The sequence below is a fragment of the Coenobita brevimanus genome, chromosome 82, assembly GCF_032717465.1.
Source record: "Coenobita brevimanus isolate Jiangsu-jjx chromosome 82, ASM3271746v2, whole genome shotgun sequence".
Taxonomy (NCBI): Eukaryota; Metazoa; Arthropoda; class Malacostraca; order Decapoda; family Coenobitidae; genus Coenobita; species Coenobita brevimanus.
Window position 1 is genome coordinate 17,912,067 of NC_137035.1, and position 13,062 is coordinate 17,925,128.

General features: G+C 39.4%; 1 protein-coding gene across 1 annotated transcript in view; it reads right to left on the reverse strand.

Annotated features, from left to right (window-relative positions):
• Window positions 1-327: 327 nt before the first annotated feature.
• LOC145409613 (dorsal-ventral patterning protein Sog-like) overlaps window positions 328-13,062 on the reverse strand; it is a 119,372-nt gene continuing 106,637 nt past the window's right edge. Inside the window, exons 8-12 of the mRNA XM_080279966.1 lie at window positions 11,248-11,412; window positions 9,313-9,437; window positions 2,234-2,479; window positions 1,238-1,315; window positions 328-714 (exon numbers count right to left, since the gene is read on the reverse strand). Of these exons, the coding sequence (XP_080136092.1) occupies window positions 475-714; window positions 1,238-1,315; window positions 2,234-2,479; window positions 9,313-9,437; window positions 11,248-11,412 (854 nt within the window). The 3' untranslated portion in view covers window positions 328-474. The remainder of the gene's footprint in view (window positions 715-1,237; window positions 1,316-2,233; window positions 2,480-9,312; window positions 9,438-11,247; window positions 11,413-13,062) is intronic.

Genomic DNA, 13,062 nt, shown 5'->3' on the forward strand with positions numbered 1-13,062 from the left:
AAATTACATGATAAGGAGGGAATGAATACTGTACTTGCTGTTATTTCAGCGTCCAAATAGTACTGGGAATAAACCCATTTATCAGTAACTTAATTTAACTTTCCCAGTTCACTATTTTTTCTACTGAGCCAACACCATTTAATTTTTCTTGGCTACACTCATTGGCCATAACCCATCCTTTCCATCGCACTAGCTGCTTTCATTTGGCATTTTTAATAGACACTGTCCATTTCTAAAGCCATTTCATTACTACTGTCTTTAACTGAAATCTATGCAACAGACCTCCATGAATCAGGAATCTGGTAAGGTTTTAACCAGTCCGATAAGAGGACTATAAGTTAGAATTCAGCATTTTAGCCTCATGGAATATCAGAGGTGAAAATATACAGCCTGAACTTAAAAGTATCATGGCTTATGTTTGAATTTCACACTGCAATGGGCCCTTGTTCAAACAGGACCTCTTTTATGTAATACCTATCCTGAATTCAGTGTTCGTCTTCCACCACCTTTGGGCCCTTTCTTGAAAGGTTTCCTTCCTCTCCTTCGTGAATGTGGGTGATGACGGGAGGTTGACTGAAGGTGGAGGTACGTGTGCACTGAGTCACTAAGTGTGGTGTTGAGGGCACACCGCGGGCAGCATTCTCGTGGGTGTTTAATAATGTTGGTGCAGTGCAGTGTAGGGCACTTCTGGTTCACACATGAGATGGAGCCATCCTGGAAGAGAAGCAATGCATAGATCAGAGAATGACTACAGAATTTGTCATGTATATTACTGGGAAGAATAAGAAATAAAAAGAATACAATCAATACAGTGCTTATGAATTGCAAGAGGGTCATTAAGGCATACAATCAATCACTGACAGGTTTCAGTCTTCCTTTTACAATGTGATCTGTAATAGATGATGTTAACTCCATGTCCCAATCTATACTGCTGGGTAGTGCAAAGACATGAGAAGGAACTATTAGTCATGTACTGGGAAGAAAATGAAAAGAAAAAGGATTATGAGATAAACTTATCAACTACAAAATGGTGAATAAGACAGACAGTTAATTACAGTATTTCTCATTCTCAATCATCCTCTAAAATATGACCTACAACAACTGATGATTCATCGCAGTACTCAACCCTGCTGTTGAGTGAACAAGGACAAGCGGAAAACAACCTTATCTATGACTCTGACTGCAATGGAAATAATAAATATAAAATCCATCATGGTAATGATGTGTTCAAACTCACCTTGCATTTACAGGTCACACAGTTGTAGTACCCTATTGAGCTTACTCGGGGATGCCACTCGGCACCATTCTCATACACCTGAAATGTAAACAGTAGAACCTATTGCAAGAGAGTAAATGTGATGAACATAAACTCTGCAGGGAGAAAAGCTTCAAATGAAAAAGCAAAGACAAAGGTGAAATGGATGAGGGAAAAGATAACACCAGTAGAAGGTTAAGAGACTGAAGCTTCAAGTTATATAACCTGTAAATTTATTATTATTTAATGTGCAATAATATGACTTAACCCTTTCAAACACAAAGATGTATTTTTAGTATACCTATTGCAATCCTTAAATGCTTTTATACAGGTTAAGGAAAGAAATCAAGTGTGAGGGATCAATGAAGACTGTTTGTAATACCGTACTAACACTACAAAAGGTTTCTCCAGAGTTAACAAAATCATCTGAAGGCTGCAAGCAATAGTATACACAAACTAAATTCATGATCAGATGCAAGGGGTTAATTATCTGAATATTCTGAGATTCACTAATAGCTATTGTTCCCCCCACCCCTTTACATCTGCCATACTGTTTGCAGACATGGACAAATTTAGCTCTTAATGGGCATTCTGCAAGATTCCCTTAATAATTTTGTTGGGTCCTAAGTTATACATATTCATTTACTATTATAACTATTCAACAGACAGTAGTTACTATTAAAAACTGTAATTTCATAACGTAATTCATTCATGATCACTGTCTACTTCTTAACTCTTTGACTGGTACCAGGTATGATTAAAAAAGAAAAAAAAATGCTGTTTGTGCGAATACAATTCCCTGGCAATGCAATAGCAGAGAAAGGCTTACTGATGGAAGCACATGAAACCTTCAACTGCTAAAAATTTCTCTTACTTAAACAGTCATATGGTGTTACAATGAACAAAATACTCAAATGCATCACGCACACCAAAAAGGTTGATACTGTACTTGTCCATCAGACTCACCGCAGAGTTCACCAAGTTATTGCGGCGGCATCCTCCTCTGTTGAGCACCATTTCTCTATGCTCCTCCATTGACACCACCTGTGCCCCTTCATTCACCATGCCCGGACTGGCAGTGGGTGGAGGAGGGCGAGCTGGACTGGGAGGGCGGCAGACAGAGCAGCATGAGCCTTCTGGGTGTTCCATTTCATCTAGACCACAAGGAAGAGGGGGGCAGGGGAAGCGGGAACAGTTGACACTTGGTGTGCCTCCACTCTGCAGCTGTGGGACAAGGTGAATTGAGAGTTAAGAGATTGGGGGCGGCAGGGAGAAGTGCATGACAGAAGTAGAGAACATGACTGAACAGTGCGATGATGTAAATAGTCAAGTGACGGCAGGAACATTACAACAATAATGATGATAACTTTATGTAAAACCTGTTTTCACCCACTGGACCTATGTTCCTACTTGGGCTCATTTCCCCGGGGCCTCATTCCCATTGGACCTATTCACTATGGACCTCATCACACAGACCTACTGAATTTTTCCACTAAACCTACCCCCACTTACCCTATTCCCTGCCCACTCTGCTCACCCACCCACCTACTCACACTGACCACCCCACCCAACCATCTGCCTACCAACCTAACCACATGACCAGCCTCCACACAGAGGCACAGCTACTTTTATTATTGAGAAATAAACTCACTAAAATAGTGGCTTACTCAGACTAGAATGAGATCTGCTTCACATACAAAATTGCCATTCTTTTGCCCCAGACATGAATCTCATACATACTACCACCACCCTCTTTCAATTAACATTTCTTTTAAACAGTGCTGTATTACCTGTATAAAATTCTTGGCTTCATGACCTTTGCTCTGGACAGCACACACTCAGTTTCAATGCAAAGATCTCTTAACCCACCCCATCCCGACCACTTTTCCACCACAGAGTCCCCCCAATCCCAACCATTTTTGGAAATTTTTTTTTTTGGCTCAAACCTTCGCTTTTGGTGAGAAACATCGAAAATTCATACAGAAATCGCTCACCTGAGGTTTAAAATACTCAATACAGGTAGGAGTACCTCCTTACCTTACTGGGTTTTCTATCAGGCTGGCACCAAAGAAAACGAGTTCTATGGGAGGATAACTATTTCACACCACTCATAAACGGTATTTATTTATTTACTTGGTACGAATTTATATGTAGTACGAGAGTATATTGGTTTTCAAGCAGTAATATAGGCATTATAAGCATTGTTTCACTCACTAATACCTGACCTTTTTTTGCCACATTACCTGATCATCATTTCTAACTGTTTCTTCCTCTAATGCTATGTAAAGTTTGTCCTCCACATTGTCATTGATTGGGGAATCACTCTGGCCCTGAATTTCGTACCGAGGCATGACATGGCAATACTGGCCAGGTCACTGATAACAGGTGAATTGCTGAGACAATGGCATGCAGGGGGGGCAGGAGGTCATGCTGGGTAAGGCATTGTCCCTGCCTGGCATCTTGTAGAGGAAGGTGTCACGTGTATACGTACCCAAAATCACTTGCGAAAATTGAAAATTGTGCAAATTAGGGACCTTGCAATTTTTTCCCGTTTATGTACGTCGACGGGATTGGCAGTGACAAAACGTGTGGACGTTAAAGAACGTCGACGGGACGCCGCGGGTTAACCTCTTTGATTTTTTTTTTTTTTTTTTTTTTTTTTTTTTTTGACAGCACACACTCAGTTTCAATGCAAAGATCTCTTAACCTCTTTGATTTTTTTTTCTTTTTCTTTTTTTTTTTTTCTTTTTTTTTTAATCAGTCCACTACCAGACAAAATTATTCATCATTTACAGAGTTAAGTGAAAGGGTTGGCTTAATGAAGGCTGTATCTATTTACTGTACTACACTTTGAAAAGTCTCTTTAGCACTGAGAGAGAGTGTGAAAACAGCAAGAACATTATGAAAAAGACACCACTGTATTGAAAGGGTTAAAACTCAATGCAATGAAACACTTGGAAACACCACCTCTGGTCAACAGAAACAATTTCTGAAAACAGTTTACAAAGAAATTACCTACACAACATTTATCGTATTTATCAGGGTGCAATGCACACCCTGTTTTTGAAGAGAAAGTTTAGAAAAATAAACAAAATCACTGCTTCTGAAAAGGCAGACTGATAATGGCCTTCTGGGCTATGCAGTAGTGTATATACCTCCCACTGGGTACATTATATGTACTGTTATATCCAGGGTTGGATGTTTTTTTTTCCCCCAACCCCTTTTTTAGGGGGGGGGGTTATTAGGTTTTATTGGGATTTGGGGGGTTTTATTGTTATTCTTCATATTTTTATGTAAATTATTTAAAATAGGCAATTACTTGATAATTTAGAATGAAATGAAAGGTTTGGAGTGTTATCTGGAGAACAGACACTACATTATCAACATGATCCTTTGATAACCTGTACTGTACATATAAAGACAGGAAATGGACAGGTGAGGCTTGATTACTGCTGACTCTGAACTCAGTGTCTCGGTCTCAGTTTCTCCTTGGTAGTCAGAAGACCATAGCAACAAAATGCCAGCTAGCAGTGGCAGAAAAAAGGCAACTAAGTGGGATGACATTGATATTTTAGAAAATGATAAACAGAAAGCGGCCTACAAATACTGCAACCAAATAATATGTGCTAAAATTGAAAGAGCGAGAACTCACATCCAAAAATGTCCCAAGAGGAAAGCTCATTAGCTACTGAGAAAAGACAGGTAAGTAAGGCATTTAGAAATACTAAATGATAACAATACTGTATCTGGAACAACATTAGTATGATTTTAGGAAAATGTTTGTACTGTCTTCAAGTACATCTATGACCGGAGAGAGAGAGAGAGGGAGAGCATATCTATGTTCCCACAGTCCATGTTCCCAAGTTTTACATCCTAATTTACTAACCTAACCTGACCTAACTTAACCTAACCTATCCTAACGTAACTGGGAGAACATAGAACCCTGGGAGCATAGGGATGACCCCCCCCAGAGAGTGAGAGTGAGAGAGAGAGAGAGAGAGAGAGAGAGAGAGGGAACGATGATGATAAAGGAAAAGAGGGAGAAAAGGAGGGTTACCAGTAAATTATCAAAAAAGAAATATAGCGATGAATTTATACCGTAGTCATGGGATTATGGCATCTGGCAATTGATTGATTGAGTGACTGATTGAAGATTATCTCTTTGTTCATATTACTTTTGTTTGTTAAAATTAAATGTTCCATGTTAATATGTTTGGAATTTTAACCGTTCCATGTTAACACGTTTGGAATAATGTTCTGTCAGTGTCAATGTTATTCAGAGCAATTTTGCTTCATATGAGTAATTAATGAACCAATACCACAAGGCTGTATGGTTCCAGGGACAAATAAAGATGGCAGTAAGGGACTCGATTTACCAAGGTCTACCTATGCTTGAGGGTTATTTTGAGAGATTTTAATGGGTTCTAATGAATATTATATGTACCCAGACCTCAATTATCAATATGATATAAAACTACATTTTGATATGCAAAAATTAACAATGTTAACCCCTCCGTTGCAGCCTGTGTTGAACGACAGTTTACCGTAGTGTGGCCGCCGGCAACAATGCCGCACGACCTGTAAAAACCTCTGAAGAATTTTGAGAAGGGAACAAAGGTCTAGGAGATGTTCACACAGACCTACTCTAGCCTCCGAACCACTCAAACAGCCAGGTCATTTTGCGACTCAGTCATGAGTGGATGTCAGTCTCTTGCTCGCCTCAAGTGTTTATGTAAGAATAAAAAAGCAAGAAAGTCAAGAGAAAGAAAGAATGTGTGTTTCCCAGACAGTGACTGCTTATCAATGCTTGTTTCTGACAGGGAAGGGAGAGGAGGAATAAACATTATAAACATAAATAAGAGGGAAAACATTCATAATTATAATTTTACTTATAAGTACAGTACATATACCATATTATGTACCGAATTTGTTCATTTCACATATTTCTTGCTTTACACAAGCATTTCAGCAACATATGGGGTGTTCTTGTGGTGAATATATGGATGTAAAACCTTCCCTTCCCTTCACACAACTGTAATTCCCTTGCATGAGTGCTAATCATGTGTTGTATTGAATTTTAGACACTGCGGTTCAGCCTGTACACACAGAGGAGGACCCTTATCTGTTTAGAGTCTAAAAATATCATCTCTCACCACTCTTTGGACACAAACTAAACCACCTAAACAAATAACTCGATACCTGCATAAACACAATAAACATCAAAAAATGTGAAAACAAATTCATAAAACAGTAGAAGCCCGATTTAACAGACTAATTCAGCCAACCCCCATTCCGTTATATCGAATTTTCTGCAAAATTGAGTTCCGTACCCAAGGCTCAATATAAGGGAAACTTTTCCAGTATTTTGAAGTACTTTCCACTAAACCCTCTACGTCAGTGATCAAGCCGAGTTCCTGTCAATCCGCACCCAAACCTAGCAATCTACATTAACTCTCAATGCTACTCACAGCAGTCAGAATGCATTATTAATACCTTTACTTAAATGCATTATTGTTTACATGTTAACATTGATACATATAGTAATAGCTTTAATAAAACATGCACACATAAAGAATAAGATGATGATAGTAGTGAACCAAATACTGTAGTATAGTAAATAGGCATAGTAAATTACAGTAAGGTTAACCTACAAAAGTTGGGGTTCTGCACTTACTGTAGAAATATGCCTGACACAAGTGGCCATACTGGCCCCATAAACCTGTGTCAGGCCTGGGGATGGTTTAGTCACCATCAGAGTCACCCTCCATCAGCACTAGAGGTGGTACATGGATGACAGATGGGCTAGGGAGCATCAGAGATGGCGCTCCATCATCTCAATTACAGTACTATATTTCCAATTTCTGGTCAAGAGGAAGCCTCACCCCCTCCTTCTTTTCCGGAACCTTAGAAATGGTTCATAAAAGCTTCGTTTCACTGAAAACAAAACACAAATACGGCCGCAATACCAAGGCAAGCTGCACATGTGTGGAGCACTTATTTACAGCTGGGAGATCACATGAAGACTGCATGGGCCAAGCGACGTCGCCTAGTCCCCGCCTCTACCCAGGCAGCTTGGCAGGGATATGTGACATCACCACACACCACCTGTCAGGGGAGTGCTTCTGGTATGGGCTCGATGACGTGCTCAATTTACGGGACTTTTTCCGGTCATTTGGAGGAGGTTTTTCGAACGGAATTTCCTTAATGGAACTATACTCAATTTAATGGAAGTTTTCCTTTAAATTTGGAAAAAAATACCAGAAAAAAAATGATTCTGCTATCTTGGGCTTCCACTAAATCAATGTTCATTAACCCTTTAACCGCGGGTGTCATTCCAGAATGACGTTGCAAAAACTGGACCAAACCGCGGGTGTCATTCTCGAATGTTTGTGAATATTTTGAATACCCAGCGTTTTTTCCGTGCGCCAATTGTTTCAAGGGAGAGTAGCTATTAAGTTCTTTCACTCCAGCCAACCCCCACCTCCCTCTTCCCCCCCCTGAGGCCCCACCTCCCACCCTGGGCCCCCCACCCCACCCCTGACCAAGCACGCATCAGTATCTGTCCAGCTGTGTGAGTGACAACACATGCTGATGTGGCAGTGAAGTGCAGGCAATTACAGTGCCTTTTACCTGTCTCAGTGAACACAGAGTGGGTGTTTATCGTATGTGCAGTGTTCATATATGTTTATAGTATTATTATCAGAATGAGGTTGGCATTTGGTAATGGTGTATGAGCGAAGGTAATGGTGTGTGAGCGAAAAATAGTGATTTTACACACCTCACTTCTAATGGCACTGCCCGTCCTGTGAAAGTCAACAAAGTCATGAAACGTACATCAATGGAAAGCTGAAGGTTAGTACTTTCTAATGGTACCTTATTTTTTTCTCTAGCTTTATTCTGTGCAGAGTTATTAAGGTTTAAAGGTTTGTTTACATTTGGCTGAAACCCCCGCGGGAGAGGACAGTCAGACCAAAACAATACCCGCGGTTAAAGGGTTAAATCAAACTTTGACTGAACTTATTTTTTTTTTTATGACACCTCCCACATCATGTACTGATTTTGTTCGTAATGAACATATTTTGCCATTTCAAATCATATCAGTACCACTGAATTTTTTTTGGAGGTGAAAATATTGATATTTCTTAGTGTAATGTTTTTTCACTCTTCTAATAAGTTTTCACCAGCATATATGCAGTCATTTGGCAAAATTTTTTGCACTTCATTGTGAAGCACAGGATGGGTCTAGGAAGCTAAAAATTCCGTTGCCAGGAAGGTCAGATGTTTCTCTTCAATTTGCCAAGGACCCTGCCCTTGGGTGGGAAAGGAGGTCCAGATGATGATGATGATGATGATGATGGTGATGATGAAAAAAAAAAAAAAAAAAATCAAATTTCGAAAGTCGACCCCGGTGTTGGGCAGTGGGTCTCTACAAATTCCACATGCTCGGCCACGGAGGGGTTAAAAAGAAATCCCCCCCCCCTCTGGGGGGAAAAAAAAAAAAAAAAAAAAAATTAAGACTTTTCTTTTTTTTCTTGGGTGGGTTCTTTAATATCAACCCTGGTTATACACTTCAGACATACAGTTTTACAATACACCTGACAGGGATCTGAAATATGACTGGAAAAGGTTCAGGTAATGCTATTTAAAAAAAAAAAAAAAAAAAAAAAAAAAAAAAGCTTACTACAGATATGACTTGTTACAGCAACCAACACACCATCTAACAAACATTACTAAACAGTTGTTACTATTGTCATATATGTGATTCTTATTTCTTCATATGAAGGACTGATAATTATAGTGTCTGTATGTGTGTGTGTGTATATATATATATATATATATATATATATATATATATATATATATATATACATATATACATATATATATATATATATATATATATATATATATATATATATACATATATACATATATATATATATATATATATATATATATATATATATATATATATATATATATATATATATATATATATATATGTCCAACCATATTCTAAAAAAACAAATATAAACAGGTCTGTGCTTATGACTTACCACACAGCTGCAAGAGACACATTTATCAAAGCCAATGGGAGCCAGAAAGGGATGCCATTTTGAACCAAGAGGATGCTTCTGGTTGTTCAGTTCACACATAGTATCCTCCACCCCATTCTCGCTACCTGATGTGCAAAGAACATGATATAAGCCAAAGGTTAAAGATGGTGACACTTGACTCAGAGTAACACAAATCAAAAACTATTTGAGATCTTGAGATTCAGTAGTATATGAGCAAAGGGAAAGCTAGTACTCGTGTAAAGTTGTTTTACTTGTTTCATTATTAAGCTGCTCATGAGGGTAAAGTAAAGGTAAAGGTGGGAGCATAAGCCGCGAGGCACTTAGCCACGGTGCTCATCTCCGTAACATCGGCCTTTGAGCCTGTAATGGGTTATTCACCCAATAACCTGGGATGCAAGGCCACTGCATTATCCAGGGAGCCACAGTTACCTCCCCTAGGTGTTACCCAGGTACTCATTTTACCTACCAACCCACAAAGGGTGAATGGACACCTGAGTCAAGTGACCCCAGCTGCCCACACCAGGGTTCGAACCCTGACGCTAACAGCCCGGCAGCTTTGCATTCAGCGATGCTAACCACTCAGCCACCACAGGGCATGTTGATGATGAAACACCTATTTTTTCAATTAAAGATGCTCATGACTCATTATAAAGCTACTTTTGAAGTCAGAAAGGTGTGTGTGTGTGTGTGTGTATGTGTGTGTAACCTTCCAGTCATGAACCAAAAGCACGTCTCAAAGTTATTAAAGTAGAATTTTACCTGCACATATTTAGCTCTGAAATGAGGGCTGGCTGTAATATAAAGTAACAGCAACATGAATCTTGCACAGTCAGAAAAAACATTCAGCATATTGAAAAGACTGAGCCTGAACTCCTATTATCTTACAGACAGGAGCAGTGCATGTACAGATGACCTTGCAAAAGTACAGTATGCCTGAAATGAGGATGTAGTGTAACAATATCTCAAAGGAGGTAATATACTGTACTGTATTAATTACCCTCTGGCTGACTGGGTCAACAAAGTATGAATGATGAGTCTGATATGCTATTATTCACATTTTAACGTGTAGAGGTTTACGAACACACGCAACACATTTTAGGGGGCAGAGGTTTACAAACACACACAACACATTTTAGGGTGCAGAGGTTTACAAACGCACATAACAATGACACTATGCCTCCTCCTGAAACACTTGCATTGGGGTTGGCCATGGTTACATTGTTTATTATGGACTGGAAGATAAACCAAGTGCCAAAACCAGCTAATTACTTCTCCACAGTTGTTGGAAATTTTGGGAAAAGAAATCTGAGATGTGTAATAAGATCTTAACTATGTATTTTAATGCTTCCTGACTAAAAATGACAGTCATGTGGCTAGTTACCAAGCTTCTAGTCAAATTTCACTCTCATAGTAGTACCTCCCAGATTAAACAATAGCCATCCACCTACTACTACCCTGTATGACATGTGATCTTCTGGTTTATTCCACTGGCATGCTGTTGACAGTTCTTCCTCTCTCATAATTTCTCTTCCCGTTTCTGGGTTCTACCTAAGCCTGTCTTTAGATGGGGAAAAAAAAAAAAGCATTATGATGATGTTGATTATGATGATTGATGAATGACTGGCAGTGGCAGCAATGGCAATGACAATGATGACGATAATGATATCCCATCAAGACAGCTGTTGTTGTCACAGATGTGTCTGAACATGAACCTGAAGGACTGCATGCTGATGATGCCCTTCTGCAGTCCACCACTCTTCTTTTGGGGTACAGGGAGAGATGAGGGATGTTTGTACAACTAGACAGTGAATCTGCACTGTTATAGCAAAGCACTCATGTGACAGTGTCCCTCTCCAGCACCTACCAAGACAGCAACATACAGTACACAAGCAAAACTACTCCCTGAGAGCTCACCAGGACAGACAGGGCAGCAATGTCCTGGAGGTGTGACAGGGTTGGGACAGTCCAGTGCATGGCAGACCACATCCTGGCAGGTGATTTTACCACGGGAGCACATACACATACGGCAGGGGTCTAGCGGCTGAGGCCAGGAAGTGCCATCTTCCAGTACACGCTTCACTGTAACCAGGGATAACTGTAATAAGTAAATTTTCCTGGATCAGGAAGCCTTAAGCCACTGTAAGTCCCCATTATATGGTGCCCTTTTTATGTGAATTTTAGCAATTAACTCATTCACTACCACAAAGCATTATTTTTGTATATTCTTGCCGACTCAAAATTATTTTATTCAACTCTGGAATGATGTCCAGTAGTGAGAGGGATAATAAAGACTAAATCTAACTTCAGGAGCTTGAACAGTTTTCCTAAACTGAAATAAAGAAAACTTTTGTAATTTACAAAAAGAATTCCCATTAAAATTAGAATGTTGCCCGTAATTCTGATTCACCAGTTTTCCAATTCATCGTCGTCATGTAATCCTGTGTTGCCCCATGAAGAGAGTAGGAGCCTGGTGCTATGCAAGTTGGTCCTGACATTTAAGATAAGAGTGACCAATCTCACTTATCTGAGCGGCATTACGTGAGCAATAAACCCCAACCATCCCTTGTATAAAAAACCTGCACTGCTCAATCTGACTGGAGCACCTTAATTACCCAGTAAACCATCCATCCATCCATCATCCAATCCTACGTTGCCCCATGAGGAGCGTAGAAGCCTGGGGCTAGGCAAGTTGATCCTGACATTTAAGATGAGAGTGACCAGCCTCACTCATCCCTGAGCGGCATTACATGAGCAATAACCCCAACCACCCCTTGGATATAAACCTTCACCGGCTCAATCCAATTGGAGCGCCATAATTACCCACTAAACCACCAGGCATCATAATATGGTTATATGGTTACCACCCAGCATAGTAAATGGTTTTTTGGTGTACAGGAAACCATTCAGCTTGTCACTCAGTGTTGAGTCACAAACAGGCAGAAGGAAGAGAAAAGAATGAAGGACAGAAAGACAAAGGAGGGAGTGTAAAGCCACCTGTAGGCAGAAGGACCTGGAAAGAATGAAGTAAAGAAAGACAAGGGACGAAGGAAGGAAGGAATGGATGGAGGCGAGGAAAGGGCAGACAACCGAGAGGAGCACTACATCGAGTGAGTGGATGGTGAGCACCCACACACTAAACCAGCAGGCACAATAATTTGGTTTAAAGTACTAATTTAAAAAATATACATAAAATGTATTTTGAAAAATATCTCTGACACATGTTCATTAACTCTTTCAGGATATGTGAAGTCTTAAGTTACTTCATTCTAGCAACCATCAAAGGGTTTTATTCTGCTTAAAAGTGTCTTCACATCCCTTAAGGATTAAACACTGTCTCCAGTAACAACTTTAGAATGTCAGAAACCTTATCTAATTTACTTTATTTAATATCAGATTATTTTAACCAGCTTTGAACCGATTTTGTGTCCTCAAAGACTATATATAATTTCATAATCAGCAACAGTGATCATAGATTAATAACTCATGACTGATAATAATGCACTGTACAAACAAGTTTATGTAACTGAACTTAAGACTATGCAATACACTGTTTTTAATCGGTCAGTATACAAGAGCATGCATTACAGCTAACATGGAGTAAATTATACACGTATCTGTGCATGTAAAAAAAAAAAAGGCTGCGATTTAACTTCTTAAACAAGGTAACATCTTTTTATTATGTATTACTATTCCTTAGATGATTTTTTTAACACAGGAGAGCTCCCAAAC